Source organism: Meriones unguiculatus, chromosome 6, assembly GCF_030254825.1.
Source record: "Meriones unguiculatus strain TT.TT164.6M chromosome 6, Bangor_MerUng_6.1, whole genome shotgun sequence".
Classification (NCBI taxonomy): domain Eukaryota; kingdom Metazoa; phylum Chordata; class Mammalia; order Rodentia; family Muridae; genus Meriones; species Meriones unguiculatus.
Window position 1 is genome coordinate 46,868,929 of NC_083354.1, and position 16,371 is coordinate 46,885,299.

General features: G+C 47.5%; 1 protein-coding gene across 1 annotated transcript in view; it reads right to left on the bottom strand.

Annotated features, from left to right (window-relative positions):
- Positions 1-5,278: 5,278 nt before the first annotated feature.
- Positions 5,279-16,371, bottom strand: part of Acad11 (acyl-CoA dehydrogenase family member 11) — a 61,862-nt gene continuing 50,769 nt past the window's right edge. The window contains exons 18-20 of the mRNA XM_021647792.2: positions 10,044-10,160; positions 9,069-9,178; positions 5,279-6,432 (exon numbers count right to left, since the gene is read on the bottom strand). Coding sequence (XP_021503467.1) covers positions 6,318-6,432; positions 9,069-9,178; positions 10,044-10,160 — 342 coding nt within the window. The 3' untranslated portion in view covers positions 5,279-6,317. The remainder of the gene's footprint in view (positions 6,433-9,068; positions 9,179-10,043; positions 10,161-16,371) is intronic.

Genomic DNA, 16,371 nt, shown 5'->3' on the forward strand with positions numbered 1-16,371 from the left:
GCCATATCATCCCAAATAAGATAGACTAACAAAACACGAATTACTGGAATAAGTTTAAACAGATCTACCTTTGTCTTTGAAAGACCTCAGAGCACTTACATTGACACATTTACTACCTTGAACGGAAGCCAGTAGAAAAAAAAGCAGACGAAATAAACTCAACATGGCCTTTCCTTCTTCTTCTTCTTTTTTTTTAAGATAAAAATTCCACATGAAAGATCTCCTACCCTAGAGAAAAATAACACTTCTTATCAAGGGCAGAAAGTTGAGACTAATGGGAAAAAAAGCTTTTTTTTTTTTTTTTTTTTTTATGTAATTCTGAGGCCTGGATTAAAATTTAGAGAGGGAAGAGTAAAATTCTGGAGCATTTCTTCCCTGGTCCTGAGTTCAATTCCCAGCAACCAAGCGGTGGCTCACAACCATCCATAACGAGATCTGGTGCCCTCTTCTGGCATGTGCCATATATGCACACAGAACATAAATTTTAAAACATTCTGAAAAAAGATTAAATAAAAGCATTTTTAAACAAGGTGTGCATCTCATTTTTATATTCTTATTGCAGCACCAGATAAGTTATTTGCTTAGAAAGCCTAGTGGCTGAACTGTCACCAAGTGTGGCTGAGCACTGTGCTCAGGGCTCCTCGAGGCATGCACAGACAGACAGGTCAAGGGCAGAGGGCAGATGGAGGTCCCCACCTCAGGTGGCTCCCGATGGTCTGCTGTGGCTGCTCCAGTCCCACTTGCAAACACTTGGCTCCCGCCTGTCTCAGCCTCATCTTCCCGTCCCATAGTCACCCCACAAATTCCCGTCTCCTGTCATTATCCAGTCTCAGCCCAGTCAAACACCCTCACAGACATGGCAGAGATTTAGAATGTATGTCTCTACCTCCATCCTGGCTTCGGCAGACTCCTGGTGGATCTTGTTACTGCCAAAGTCACAGTCATCAAGGCTGGAAGGGCTCTGGGAATGTCAGACTCCTTGGGAAACTCTGATGCTCAGCTCTGGGGGCCGGCAAGAAGGTTCGCTGGGCCTGGGCCAGAGTTCCTGCCACCAAGCCTGGGACCCACATGGTAGATGACAGAACAAACTTTGGAAAGTTATCCTCTGACTTCTCCATGTGTGCTATGGGGTGCAGACATCCTCTCTCTCTCTCTCTCTCTCTCTCTCTCTCTCTCTCTCTCTCTCTCTCAATGACAGTATGGCCAGTGAGAAATGCAACCCTGTACTGCCCTTCTCCTACAGATATATAGTCAAGGACCCCTCCTTCCTGCAGCAGGGGTGCTGAAATACTGAAATATTCATGAAATACTAGCTGAGGACCTACTCAGTGCTCCAGGCACTTTTCCAGATCCCAGGGATCAGTCAAAGGACTTTCTGTGCCAAAGTATATTAGGGAGGCTGATGCAGGAAGATTGTCAATTTGAGGCTACCCTAGGATACATCACAAGATACAGGGGGAGGGAGGGAGAAAAAGAGAAAGAGAGGGAAAACAGACAAGAGAAAATACATACTCCTTAGTAGTAGAAGAGGGAATAACAAATCAAAGAAAAATGTACAGTAGTCACACGATGCAAAGAAACCCAGGGAGCGAAGGGGACGAAGGGTATGTGCCTGTGTCGGGAGGTTGAGATGTTAGAGGCGTGGCCTTAGCAGGGAGAGCTGGAAGGTCACAATTGCAGGATGGTGGTAATCCTTGAGGACATGGGATGGGGCGAGGGAAACTTTCAAAGTAAACAAATGGCCGTGCAGAGACCCCAGGGCGAGCAAATGTCTGGACAGCAGATGGCCAGCGCCGCTGGTGCGGAGGGAGGAAGCAGAGCATGGACACTGACTGGAGCGGTGGAGGACCAAGCCTGCCGTGTCCGCTTCCCCCCGCCCGGAGGAGTGGCAGGGAAGAACCCCCATGGCTCCTCAGCCGTCAGCCACGACCCAGGGACAGCCTCTCAAGCTGCCTCCAGGCAGCTCTTCTCCACCTGGCCTGTGCTTACGCAGGCTGTGCCCTGGGTAATGCTTCTCCAGGGGAAACCTGCCCGCATTGCAGGATAAAGAAAAGGCAGGCGAACCTGTTCACAACCATGGACTATGAAGACGTGAGTTAACCATAAAAGGGACATGCAGGCGCCATCATGAGGAAGACACGCTGGAAGGTAGAAAAGATATTATGGTGGGATCACACTGACAGTGGATTAAGGGCCGGCTCTTCCCAGAATCCTGCTTATTTGGGAAACTGGAAAGTTCTAACAATCTCCAGAGCTGGTTTTGTTTCTCTCAGGTGTCCCCATGTCCCCTCTGTCTAGAGCTGATCGCAGCCCTGATTAGATGTTAAGAGAAAAGCCCATTTCTTAGGGTTAGTTTTCCTGTATCTACTCAAGCTCTCCTGGGTTGGCTCCCAACCGGCGGCCACTCATGGCCTGGGGCTCAGACTACAGCTTCTCTTCTGGGCCTCAGCTTTAAATCTTTACCCCTAACTCTGAGCACAAATAAGTGGTGGTGATGCCAGGTACGCACCCTCCCGCCCACTGCCTCACCACAGACAGACAGACTGACAGACACACATGCACGCAAAACATGAATATGGAGGGAAAAGCAGGGGGTCCATATACACTTATGGGAAAAACAGGCCATAAATATGAAATATGAAAATATGATAAATATGAAAAGAGTGAGCCGACACTGAGAAGACAAGAACAAATGAAGGATGTCGAAGAGGGTTAGGATAATGGCCAAGAGAGGACACTTGGCTTTTGAACAGGTCCCTGGAAAATCTCAGTAAATCTCTGCAAACAGAGAGAGCAGCAAGAGCCAAGGCTCAGGGACCTGGGTGTGTAAGTGTGCTGGGACAGAGGCCAGGAGACCATGCTGGACCGAGCCAGCAATGGCGATCAGAGGGACTCAGGCCTGGATGAGCTGTGGTAGAACACAGCCAGCTGAAGGGAGGATTCTGGCTAAGTTCATAGAGGGAAGATAGCTTCACACTCAAGAGGGCCGCAGCAGCCAGCGGGTAGGCTATGACTGCAAGTTTAATTGGGGGGCAGCTGAAGAAACCCCAAAAGGAAGGTTGAAAAAACCTCTGCCAGGGACAAACAGGCCAGAGGTCCATAGCCTTGTCTGCTCTGTCTCCTTGGAACTCTGCTCCTTGCAAAGGACTGCCTCTTTCCACTTGTAAAGTGGAGAACTGAGGGGAGGTGACCTGGCTTGATGCGGTATGGTGCCCTTCATAGCAGCCATTTTCATGACTGTCTTTCGTTTGTGACTTCTTTATTGGAGAATGCCACAAACCCCTTAAGAAGCCTAGGTAATGTCTCTTTGGAGCTTTCTGGAGACCTTGCCATAGTTGGGTTTATGAGGAAGAGTAGCTGCTGGCAAGCCTTGTGTCCACTGAAATACCAAAATCTGGGGGCTGCGGAGATGGCTCAGCCAGCAAGGCGCCTGCAGTGTAAGCAGGAGGACCTGAGCTCTTAGCCTCAGCTTCCTTGGTGGCTTATGACTATAAGCTTAGCTGGGGGGTGGGCGTGGATCCCTAGAGCTCTCTGGTCAGTCAGTAAGTTCAGTGAGAGACCCCATCTCAAATAAGGTAGAGAATGATGTACAAAGACACGTGAATACAGTCTCTCAGGGGGCCCGGCAGCTTGTCAGCCACTCTGGTCCTCATGAGATATAAGCATATCCGTGGCAGGTAAGTACAGCCCAACTGGGCACCACCTGGGCTGGTATGGACTCACCCTGGGAAAGGCCTCTTGAGCAGCCAAAGGTTGGTGAGGAACTCAGCTTCTCCGTAAGCGTCACATGTTGTCACTGTGGCAGAGGAACTCAACTGGCTCTTTCCCCGAGAACACACAGTCATCCCTTGGTGTCTTTGGTGACAACGGCTGTGGCCACTTTCTGCAAGGCTTCCCATCCCGAAATCTTTGTGGTTGTTGTTTTGTTTTGTTTTTCAAGACAGGGTTTCTCTGTGTAGCCTTGGCGGACCTGGTATCGCTTTGGAGGCCAGACTGGCTTTGAACTCACAGCTCACAGAGATCTGCTTACTTCTTCCTCCCCAAGTGCTGGGATTACAGGCGTGCACCACCGCACCTGGCCATCCTGAAGTCTTGGGGTTTCTTCTCTTCTGCTACTACCCTCATTGGAAAAACCCTAGAGAGCCGTGATAACTTCTGATGAGTGCCTTGGGGCAGTAGGGATGGGGCAGAAGGCAGCAGGGGTGAGGGTGGGTGGGGGCAGCATCCTAGGAATGGCCTGAAGTGCGCAAGCTTATCGTCATTAGTTCATTCACTCACCATGACTGGAGTCCCTTGGTCTTATTTTATGACTTGGAACTTTTTCACTTTTCAAAAAAAAAAACTTTGGATTTTGTTTACATTTATTTATTCTATTTCTGTGTGTTCATCTATTGTGTGTGTATGTATGGAGTTTCCTCCTTGCACCACATGGGTCCCAGTTTTGAGCTCAGGTCGGCAGGCTTGGCTGCAGGTGTCTTCATCCACTAAGCCATCCTTTTGGCCTTCCTCCTCTTCTCATTTTAATGTGATTTTGTTTGAGTAAATTAAAGGTAAGGAAAGAAAGGTGGGTCTCATGGAGTGACCTGCCTGAGGGACAATGAATGAGCTGAAATTAATTGCAGGCAATGCAGCCATGTTTCCTCAGAGACAGAGAAAGTGCTGACAAGATTTTAAATACATGAGCCTTAATTCAGATTGCTAAAAACCAAACCAAACCAACAGGAGACAATCCTGAGGTTAGACATGGTGGTTTCTGCAGAGGCAGGTGGGTTAGTTGTTCAAGGCCAGGTATCTCAACAAACAATCCCCTATTACCTTCTAAGCCAAAACGTTAAAGGACTAATAATGAGATATGTTTGGTTCTAAGATTTGATGTCTTTCAAACACGGACACTGTATAAAGCAGTTTCCTGTTTCCCGGACTTCAACCTGCTCCTACATGGCTCTTACACATCCTCCAGGACTAAAGGTGACCCCACTGTAGCAAAATGAAAGGAGGCAGACAGAGCGGAGGGGCCAGAGGCACAAGCCAACATGACATGGCTCTGAGCCCAGGCCTGTGGCAGACCCCTGCTTTCCCGCTATGACACCCCAAGAAGAACTATCACTCAAAACAGACAGGATCTCTGGCCAAACACAATCACATACCATGAACACACTTTCTGATGAAAAAAGTTAAAGATCTTTAGGACTGAAAATAATTTGGTTTGAGATTTTGAAAAACTTTCCAGCTATTTTTCCAGTGGTATTCAAATCATAAAATGGCCATGAGAAACAGAGAAGATCCGGGTACATTTTATTTAACTCAATATTACCAAAATATAATTCAATGTATGATCAATATATAAAGACATTATTCAGAAGATATTTTAAATTATGTATTTGACACTTACTGTGTTTATTTGGATGCCAAATTTGGATTTAAAATATTTCTCTTTGTGTTGAGATTTCACAACAGCCATATCTGAAAAAGTAGATCCACCCGCCCAAGCCTTTACAGCTACACTTAACAGTTTTCCTCAGTAACTGGACTGAAATATGTATTTAAATGAAAACTTTGGTTCTTCTGCGGTGCCAGTGACATTTTGATGTAGAGGGCCATCGTGACCCACAGCTGCACTTCAGGGCAGTTCTGACAGGAATGGCCTCGAGGGCGACCTGACCAGACCAGGAGCCACAGAGCTTTGATGTAGTACCAATTATTCATCGATCTCCTTGGAGTTTTCTACGTAACTTAAGTGGCCGTGATTATATGTTCTTCCAACGTGCTACATTTTCTTTCTCCTGAGCTTTTACCTGCATCCAGATCTCACTGAAATTGCTTCCTGTTGGGTTAGGAAGAGGCTTATTATGGGAACCTCGAAAAATTCCAGTTATGTCTTTCTCTGAGGTGCTAATCTAGGCCCCAAAAACACTGTTAAAGGGGGCACAATTATATATGCCTCAGAACAAGATGAACTAGGCCTGGGGTTAATTCCTGAAAGTCTAACTAACAAGCTTTTTTATGCCGACGCTCCAGAAATACCTCTACCATTCCCAGTGTGACCTCATCATAGGTCACATGCGTATAAAGCAAATGTTAAAGCGTTAGAACACTAGACTCAATGATGAGAGCTATGAGATGTCCTATTTACCCCACGTCTTTGTGATCCTTAACATTATAAAACCCCATAATCAAAATAGGTGCTAAGATCTTTACCACAGGTGAATAATTAGCCCCATGCTCAGACTATTGCAGAAACGTGAGCCTTGAGATTTGGAGCTGATTGTGTGTGTGTCCATCCTTTCCGGCAGCAGGATAGAGCAGCACGGTTCCCCTCACATCCTGGCTGCCAACCGCCTGGCTTGGTCCCGAAGCTCCATTTTGGCGATTGCTGAGAGGTGGACTTCGTCAGGCCCGTCTGCTAAGCGCAGGGTACGTATGATAGCATACCTGGAAAGGCGAAAGAATGGGGGTCAGAGTTATTAACACAATCGCGCGGTGTCAGGTTCATCCCAAACCAAGAAAGGGTACAAGGTACGTGGAGAGAGAAAGCCAAAGGCTTCTGAAGCTGCCATTTGAAAGTTCCCAGCCCAGGAAGATTCAATATGGCTGCCCAGAGCTGCCGGTAACTCTGGACTATGTGACGCTGGGAGCGGATGCTACGGAGGGGAGCTTCTGTACGTCACTGAGGACTTTGGTGGCAGAACCGGAGTGATGCACTGTTTCTATGGGCCATGCAAGAGTGGGGACGCTGGCAGTTCAGAGGTGAAGACAGTAGTGGGTGTGGGGCTCTGTCTGTGTCCTAACAGCGGGATCAGTAGCCCTCAGAGGGGGAGCAGTAATCCCTAGCAGGCAGGAGGGAGGGTGGCTGCCAGTGCTGTTCCTGGCCTTCCTGGCCTCAGCAGTGCTAAGGAGCCAGGCACGTTCCACCTGTATACACTCGTCAGTGGACCCTGGCCAGATGCTGCATGTGCACAGGAATCTGTCTTCCACTCACAGCTGGGCCTGACAGTAAGGCACAGGGATGGTTGTTAGCAGAAACCACCCAGGTGTGGCGGGAGCAGACCAGATGTCAGAGCTGTGGCTCTGGCATGCCCAGGAGGGAACTGAACCCCAGGAAAGTGCCTCTCAACTCTCTTTTGCATTGCTCCACCAAAACAGACAGGCATACAAAGGAAGAAGAGTGCGTTCAGGGCTCTGAGGATGCCACTGACTGCATTTTTAGACTACCTGGAGTCAAGGAAAAAAAGTTCAGAGAACATAAAATCTATTTGGTGAAATAATAGAGAGAACTAAGACCTCAAATAGACATGATCTGAAAAGATCTTCACCATGGCATGCTGTTCTTAAGCTGTCAAATGTACAAGAGAAAGCAGGAATTGTAGTATCTTCAAGAGAAAAGCACCTAGCCACATGCAGCTGTGTCTTCTTTTGACTAACAGCGTATTTCTCGGCAGAAAATCTACAGGCCAGGAAGGAATGTATTCCAGGTCCTGAAAGGAGGGACCTGCCAAGTAGGTCCAGCAAAACCAGATTTAGGAATGAAGGAGACGTGCTTTCCAAGACAAGCAAGATCTGGGGGATTAGAACCATCAGATCAGCCTTACAAATGAGGCGTCAGCAAGTCTTACATCCAGAGGTGAAAGAAAGCACTTCTATAGGCTGAGGGTGGCTCTCTTGGCACAGTGCTAACCTAGCATGGAAATGCCCTGAGATTGATCCCCAGCACTGCACGGAAGCCAGGCATGATGTCACATGCCTGAAATCCCAGCATTTGGGAGTTAGGGACAAGAGGAATATCTAAAATTCAAGGTCTTCCTTTGCTGTGTAGCAAGTTGAGTTAGGGGCTAGCCTGGGCTACATAAATATTTTAAAAAGAACTTCCATCCATCCCTGCAGGTTGCATACATACGTGGAAGTGCCACAATGAACCCCACTTTCCACTGTATATGTAGTTAATATGTGTGACTAGGTAACATGTTACTAAATAAAAGCAACAACTCGGGAAAACAGAACGTTCTGTGTTTGAATGTGGAGCAGGGTCTCTGTGTGGCTGAGGCTGGTCTCTAAATGGTTACATACCCAGATGGGACTTACTCTCGGTCCTCCTGCTGCTACCTAACCCCCCAGTACTGTAATTACATTCATGCACCGCCATGCTGACGAAAAGGCAATGCTGTCCCTGAAGTAAGCCGGCTACCCTCCTCACTCATGGTTTGCTGTGCTATGTGCAGTGAGTGGAGCTACGAGATCTGGGGCATCCAGGCAGCCAACAGGATGGGGATGCACGCTTAGCTCTCCTCGAGGTTAACAATGGATGTGTAATACCTCCAGTGAGACAGAGAAGGTGACACAGTGCCTATGTGTGGGGAACAGGGAACTTTCCATCATGCCCCCAGTGGCCAGAGTCAGGCTGCAAATTCAGCTGCTGCCTCCTCGTGGGTGAGTGGGGCCTGGATCTGGGCCCCTCCACATCTCCAGGCCCTCCCCTCTCTCCTGGTTCTGGGGAGATCTCCATGTTGGAGCCCAGAAGCCCTTAGTGCATCCCTCTGGGCAAAGGTTCACACAACGGAGTCAGATGGTGGCTGCCCGCTGTCTGAGAGCTGAGTCCCTCATCGCTCACCTTAAATCACACGAAGGTGGCATCGTTATCCTTTTCCTAAGCAATTACTGTCAGAGCATCTGTAGATTTACAAGACTAATTTTATCTTTTGAATGACACTTATTTCAATCTTTGTGTTTTTAGTGCCAATCCTTTAAAATATATTCTTTTTAATGTTTGCGAAGATGTGTGTGCATGTGTGTGTGAGTGTGCGCATGCACGTGTTTTGAGATCAGAGGACAATCTCGGATGTTGATCCTCCCCTTCCACTCTGCTCCCTGCTTGTAAGCCAGGCTAACTGGCCCGCAACCTTCTATGGATTCCCTTGCTTCTGCCTCCCAGCTTGAAGGAGGCGCTGGAACCGCAGACAGGTGCTAGTGCGCCCACCTTCACTCGGGTCCCCGCAGCTGCGTGGAGAGCACTTCACCCACCACACCATCTCCCCGGCGCTCAGTGCGGACACTCTTCACTGACGTCTACTCACATGTTAGCTAGAGGGTAATCCTGGGACACGCCTGCACCTCCGTGCACCTGGATGGCCCAGTCAGCTATTTTGCAGACAGCTTTTGGGGCAGCCACTTTGATCATTGCAATCTACAGAAGCAAGATAAGAAAAGAATGTTCTTTTCCAGGGCCACACCGAGTGTGCCAGGATTTGACAGAATTGGTGTTTCTCTGTGAAATAAAACAAGGAAGTGTTCCCACACCCAAGTCACTGCTGAAACAGGATCTGTGGTGGAGGCCAACAGAAGGCCGTGGCAATCACTGAGCGGCCGTATTTCAGTCAGCAGAGACCTTCTGGAAAGAGATCTCGCTTCCAGACCACATTTATTTCTGAGTAGCCTTGTTTCCAAAAGGCTTTCAGGCAGCTTGTAAATCATACTTGGAATGTTTGTGCACACACAAAGTTCATGGTCTTTGCTCCATGGATCAGTTTTGCTTTGTTTTCTTAGAAAATTTATGGGCTTTTAGAACAAAATGATGATGTCCTTACTCTAGATAAGCTGGACACACGAGCAGGCAGGGCAATAGATGTCTTTAATGGGACATTTACTGTGTGCAGAATCATCTCCTACAATCCCTACCCATCGTCTCTCTAGCCTGAGGCCAAATGCAGAGAGATGCTGGACACCTTGGAAGAGGCACCATCAATTCTGGGCGCGTAGAAAGCCCAGAACTTCCCCGTCCCTTACTGCCGCATTTTAACAGTTCTGAAGGCATTCTGCATCCTGAAAGTCATTCCCTCGGGCAGGCCGGTGAGGGTTAAGCCAGCAAGTGACACATACATTCAGTCTTTACACCAAAACCACATGGAGATATCCTGGATTCTGAGTGCCATGGTTGAGGAGGCGGGGGCATGCACCCTGAAACAGCCGGCGGGGGGCGGGGGGAGAGGGAGGAAGGTGGAGCAGCGCCTCCGGCTGGCAATACGGGGGTTGTAGTGAGGTGGCCAGCTCACCTCCTTCCTGGCTGAGGCACTGCCCAGGGTGTCTATGCTGTGTGCTGCTTTCAGGGTCAGCAAGCGGATCTCCTCGATGGCTATGCGACTTTTAGCGATCCGGTGCGCCACGACCTCCTGTAGGGGAGCGAGGGAAGGATCATGAGGCCTCGTTGTCTGCTAACCCTGCCCTAAGCCAATGGTAGACCAAAAGCCTTGCTGCATATATATGTGCATTATATATATATATTTTTTTTTTTTTCAAGGCAGGGTTTCTCTGTGTAGCCATGGTTGCCCATGGCTCACTCTGTAGACCAGGCTAGCCTTAAACTCACAGAGATCCTCCTGCCTCTGCCTCCCAAGTGCTAGGAAAAGGCATGTGCCACCTCCATATATTTTTGAGTCAAAGAGTTGATTCTCTTGATATAGCCCAGCCTACCTACAAACTTATGGGATACATAGTTAAAAAAGAAGATTGTGGAAAGAGCATTATTCACTCAGAAAAATCATTATTTTGGATGTTTTAAAAATTCTCTCTCTCTGTCCCTCTCTGTCCCTGTGTGTGTGTGTGTGTGTGTGTGTGTGTGTGTGTGTGTGTGTGTGTGTATTGTGCCATGATCTCCAAACTCAGTCTGTCAGGCGTGGTGACAGGTACCTATTTTATATATCCTTTTTTAAAAAAAACTTTTTATTGATTCTTTGTGAATTTCACATCATGAAATACCACTCATCTATTCTGATTGGCCCTCTGCCCTTAGAATTTCCCTGACAAAAGAAAATAGAAAATAATCATAACAATAAAAACTAAAGAAAGCAAAACAAACAAATAAAATCTCAGCGTGGACGCCGTAGTGTGTCACAGTGTGTCCCACAATATACCCTTTTGTCCACACATCTTTACTTGCAAACGTTCACTGCAATGAGCCATTGGTCTGGCTTGCAGCCTCTGGCTCCTGCTACACTATCAATACTGGTCCTCCCTGGGACTCCTCTTGGATATGCTGTTGTTGTTCTGTGTCATGGAAACCCTGCAGCTTTGGAACAGCAGGTCAGGCCCCTCACATGCTCCAGCAGTTCATAGATGTGGGGAGATGTTCAGGTGGGCCAACTTAAAGCCCTGGATCTGGTCCTGGATGGTAGCTGAGCTGTCAGCCCGCCTGCTCTCCCGAACCCATGCCACCAGGGCGAGCTCTCCAGCACTGGCCCGGCTAGCTTGCCCGGTGCTGCAGCAGCAAGGGATGGGGCTGCTCACTTGCACCCACACCGGCAGGGCCTGCTTTACTGTGCTGCTCAGGTGAGGCGCAGAGCCCTCTCTCCTGAGTGCTGCAGCTGGTGAGGGGCAGCGCTAGCTCTGCATAGCCCCTGGACCTCAACATGGTCCCAGGCAGCAGCCCAGACCAGAGGCATCTGCATGGCCTTTGGTGGTAATACGGGCCACAGGTACTGACACAGATTCCCTGCTGCGGCGTGACTGTGGACCCAGATCTGGCCCTCAGAGGTAGCATGGGCCAGGACTTCACCATGGCCTCTGGTGGCTGGGCGTGCTACTCACGCCAGGCTGTTCCTCCCCATCCTCGCCAGCTCGGCTTCTCTGCATAGTGCTCACACTGTTCTGTTTCTCTTTCTCTCCCATCCCTCCACCACATACTTGCACACTGCAGTGGCTCATGCTGCAGGTGGGCCACGAGGCAAGTGGGCCTCTGGGTGTCTTCCGACAACCCGTGTCCCATGGCAGCGGCCAGGCCTCTTATCTTGGAGATCTTAATGTCTGAGGTCAAGGTGACTGAACTGAGCAACTGCCTTATTGTCACACTGCTCTTCATGGCCCTTGTGAATACTAGCCACAAGCCCTTACTGAAATCCCGTATAAGTACAATAGAGGAGCTGGTTCTAATCAGACTAGATTATCCCCAGCACAATTCCAGGAGGACCCCGCAGCCCTTTATAGTGATGTTACTTATTAAAAAGCCCTTTCCCATGCTTAGAGAAGTGCCTGTGCCTATAACACCAGCACTTGAGAAGCAGAGGTTAGAATAATCAGAAGTTCAAGGCCAGCCCAAGCTACAGGAGATCCTGTTTTAAAAAACCAAAACAACCAGGGCTGGAAGAGATAACCTTGTGGCTAAGAGCAATGCCTGAGGACCCGGGTTCAATTTCCAGCACCAATATGGCAGCTCACAATTGCCTGTAGCTCCTGTTCCAGGGGATTGGATGTCCTCTTTTTCTGGTACACATGCAGGCAAGACAGCCATACACAGAACAAACAACCAACAAACAAAACCCACCTCCAAACAAGCAGCAAGCCCTTGAGAGGGCATCCTAAGAGTACAACACACACATGGGACACAGCACAGTTCCATCTCCACCAAACCTCCCCAGCTGCAGCCTTCTGGTCACACAACTCCATATTTCAAAGGCCCACCTCCCACTGACTGATCGATCATCCCTGTGGCTTTGCCTTTTTCAGGCTGCGGTGGAATGAGATCATCTAGCATGTATTCAATGAAGAATGGCTTCTTTCGCCCAGTGAAATGCTTTGACTTTTTCCCAAGTCTGCCAGCCATGCTTGTTGTTGAGAATGCCTCCATTTTAGGGATGAACACAGTCTGTTTACCCACTCATCTGCTGAGGGATGTTGAGACACCAACTTCTGATCCATGAAGTCTCAGCAAACATTTCTATACAGCCTTTGGTATGAGTATATGTTCTTTATTTTTTGTTTGTTTCTGTTCGGTTTGTTCTTTTTTCTTTTTCTTTTTTTTTTTTTTAATAGCAAGCACCAGAAGCGGAATTGTTGGCTACTGGCTAACATTTATAAGAAATAGTTGGCTTAAGTGGTTGTACCAAGTAGTGTTTATACCAGTGGAATATGACAGCTCTGGATGTTTCCCAAGCATTGGGTACTGTTAGCAATCTTTTAGTCAGAGATACTTCACTGTGTTTCCACCATGCATTTTTCTAATGTTTGGTGCTTTTGATCCTCCTTTGATGTATTTGTTTGGTATTAGTAAGTCTGTTCATGTCTTGAAGAAATGTTCTTAAAATATGACATGGCCCCAAAAGGCAAAACCAGAAAGGGAAAAAGCTATACCATGCAAACATAATCAAACGTCATGTAAAGCAAACTTCAGAGCAAATCTATGTGGAGAAGCAAAGGGACTAGAGTGGCTGATGTTTAAAGAGAGTAAAGTGAGAGGATTCAGGCTGGCTTATTTGGAGATGAGTTGTATAAGAATGTGCAGTGAAGAAAGATTCAGGAAGAGGAGTTCAGACAGAACAAAGAACCAGAGATAGAACCACCAACATGGCCAACTGACTCTGCGGAGGCACAAGAGCATTTAAATGGAGGAAAGGCACCTTCTCTAACAAATGTTGGAGCAAACAAACAGACAAAAAACAGGAGTCTGAAGGCCTATGTCTCACACCAAGACTACACTGCTCTGTGCTCTAGTACAAAATGCAAGACCTTGGGAAAACTGTCCAAGAAAACCTCCAGTAGAGAGTAGGACAGAGCAAAGGCCCTCAGACTGATGCCCAAACATAGGCTATAAAGACAACAGGATTTAGTGAGAGTGCACTAAATCGAATACTTCTGCTCTGCGGAATACCCTGTTAGGAGAACTGAAAAAAAAAAAAAAAAAAAACCACCAGGGGGGAAATACTTGAAAACCACAGAGCTGATAAAGTACAGTGCCCAGTGCAGAAATCACTCAGTAGAAAACACCAAATTATCCAGTTCGCCCAAGGGTAAAAATGACAAATGACGACAAGATGCCCTATTAGAATGACATGAATGAAAGCAGTTTGACACAGCATTAGAAATCAATCAGAATGCACACGTAAGGAAAACTGGGACATTATCACATGCTGACGGGGATGCACAGAAACTGGGCCATATCCACACAGCTTATGAGCTGAACATACAGTGGCCGTATTTCCCAGGATCTGCTCTCTTGGGCATTTCTCTCAGATAAACGGTGAGTTAGTATTCACAGGAACCCCTAACACAAGTGGCTATGTCAGCTCCAGAACAACCCAAACCGTAACACCATAAACAACACAGCTGTCCCTCAGCAGATGCACATCGCACCTGCGGTACGCTTATGCTCAGCAGCATTAGGGACCAACTGCTGAACCACAGTTTGGTGATTCTCCAAAGAACCATGACTGAGGAAAACAGCCAGTCCCCAAGGTTTGCATACTACATAATTCAATGTCTGGAATGAAAAAGTTACTTAAAATGAAGCAGATTAGGACTGCTGGAGTCAATGAAGATGTGGTGGTCAGAGGGAAGTGACTCTGGTTCATAAAAGGACAACATAAATGAGCCTGTAGTGGTGGAAATTTTGTAGCCTAATGGTATCCATGACAACATCAACAGCATCATTCTGATAGGGTACTATCCCTTCTCAAGCTGTTATCACTGAAGAGAACTGGGAAGAAGAAGGGATCTTTTGGCATCATTTCTCCTATCTGTCTGTATGGCTATAATTATCTCAAAATAAAACAGTAAAAATAAATGCTTGCTTCTCACTTATCTCAGTGGAAATCCTCTGGAGTTTTCTTCATTTGTCAGACTTTAGAACCGAGGACGTAGGTACATTTAATATGGCTTCATGGAGCACAAATCCCAGAAGCGACAAGGCATTCATAATTCAGCCTGGAAGCCCAGGGAACATAGGAAATAATCTCAGGTGATCAAGACAGATTTTTGGGTTGCCAGTTTGAAACACAGAGCTGTTGTTTGCGATGCCTGCTAAGCCTGACCGGCAGGCTACAGTGCCTGATTCAGCCGTGTGAACCTCCCACTGTCCGTCACCTTGCATCCAGTCATCTTTCGTCAACCACATACAGCCCCCACGATTTGAGGTACGTCCAATCTGAATGCAAATGTAATATGAAGCGTAAAATGTGCACTCAACTTTAAAATGTAAATGACCTCATGAATCCTATTTTTATATTGATTTCATTGTGATCGCATAGAGTGGGTCAAATGATTTTTTTTTTTTTTTAATGAGCTTCATCGGCTCCTTTTTGTAGTTTTCAAAACTGCAGCCACAGAAGCAGCATGGTGGTCTTCTGTGGTCCCAGCACTCAGGGCAGGACCGGCCTCACAGGTGGAAACAGGCTCAGCCTTCACTTCAAGCGAGCTGCTAGCAGTCAATGAATTTTTTGATGAATGAAAAACAGGGAAATCACAACTTTGTGATGTATTTCCCTCTTAGCTTTCAGAACGAAGGACGAAGTCCCCAGCTGGGTCTCCTCAGACCCCAGATTTGCTAAAAAGCATTGAAGGGTGAAAACTGAAAGCTCTAGGGAACAGCCAAATGTATTGACTGAGATGAAATTCCTTTTCAGAGCTGGAATAATTTAGCCGGCAGCTGGAAGGAGTCTCCACGTTCAGGGAAACAAAATGTCATTTTTACAAACTAGGGGAAAAAAAGAGCTGGAGCAGATTCTTGTTTATGACATGCTTACACGTTCTCTTTTTGCTTCTGCCAGCTCGATTAATTCAAGCCAGATGTGAGAGGGTTTTAGTAGGAAAAAAACACACGGTTTCAAAGCCCTCGCTGCCATAGCAGGATATATTAAGGGAAAGGAGAGAAATCCTCCCTGGGGCAGCATTAAAACTTCATTCAAGTCAGGTGTGCTGGTGCATGCCTTTAATCCTAGCACTCGGGAAGGCAAAGGCAAGCAGGTCTCTGAGTTCAAGGCCAGCCTGGTCTACAGAGCAAGTTCCAGGCCAGCCAGGGCTACAGAGAAACCCTGCCTCAACAAACAAACAAACAAACAAACAAACAAAACCATCATTCAAAAGCGCCTGGCAGAGCCTTGAGATTGGGATGCCTGATGGATCCCCCTACATGGGGCCCCCTTCACCTTGCTCCAGGGCTTTCATGACAAGCTTAAAAAGGTGCTGGGAAAGGGTTAAGGCAAATGCCAGGAGCAACTCTGAAGTTCCTTTCTGGGAGCAACAGGGCTGCATCTATCATGACCCCACCTCTTCCCACAGTGTCCCTCAGCCGCTGACTCCCAGTGCTCTCTCTATACCAAGGGGCTTCCCCACAAACTGCTCCTGGGTATGGTGTCACGAGGCTGGCTGCATTCTTAAAACAATGTTGTGAACGACCCATATCGATGTTGAGGGAGCTGAAACACTTCACAAATATTAGCGTTAAGTGACTACGGCTACTGCATCCTGCAGACCTCTCCTCCCAGCCCCTCCCCTGCTACAAGACTGCTCTTGTTCAAGTTAGTATTTGTATCCGTACCAACACTGCTCTCGGAACCAACACTGAAGACGGAATACTTCACAAGACATAACCAGCCCACAAAAGCCCAGGGGGAG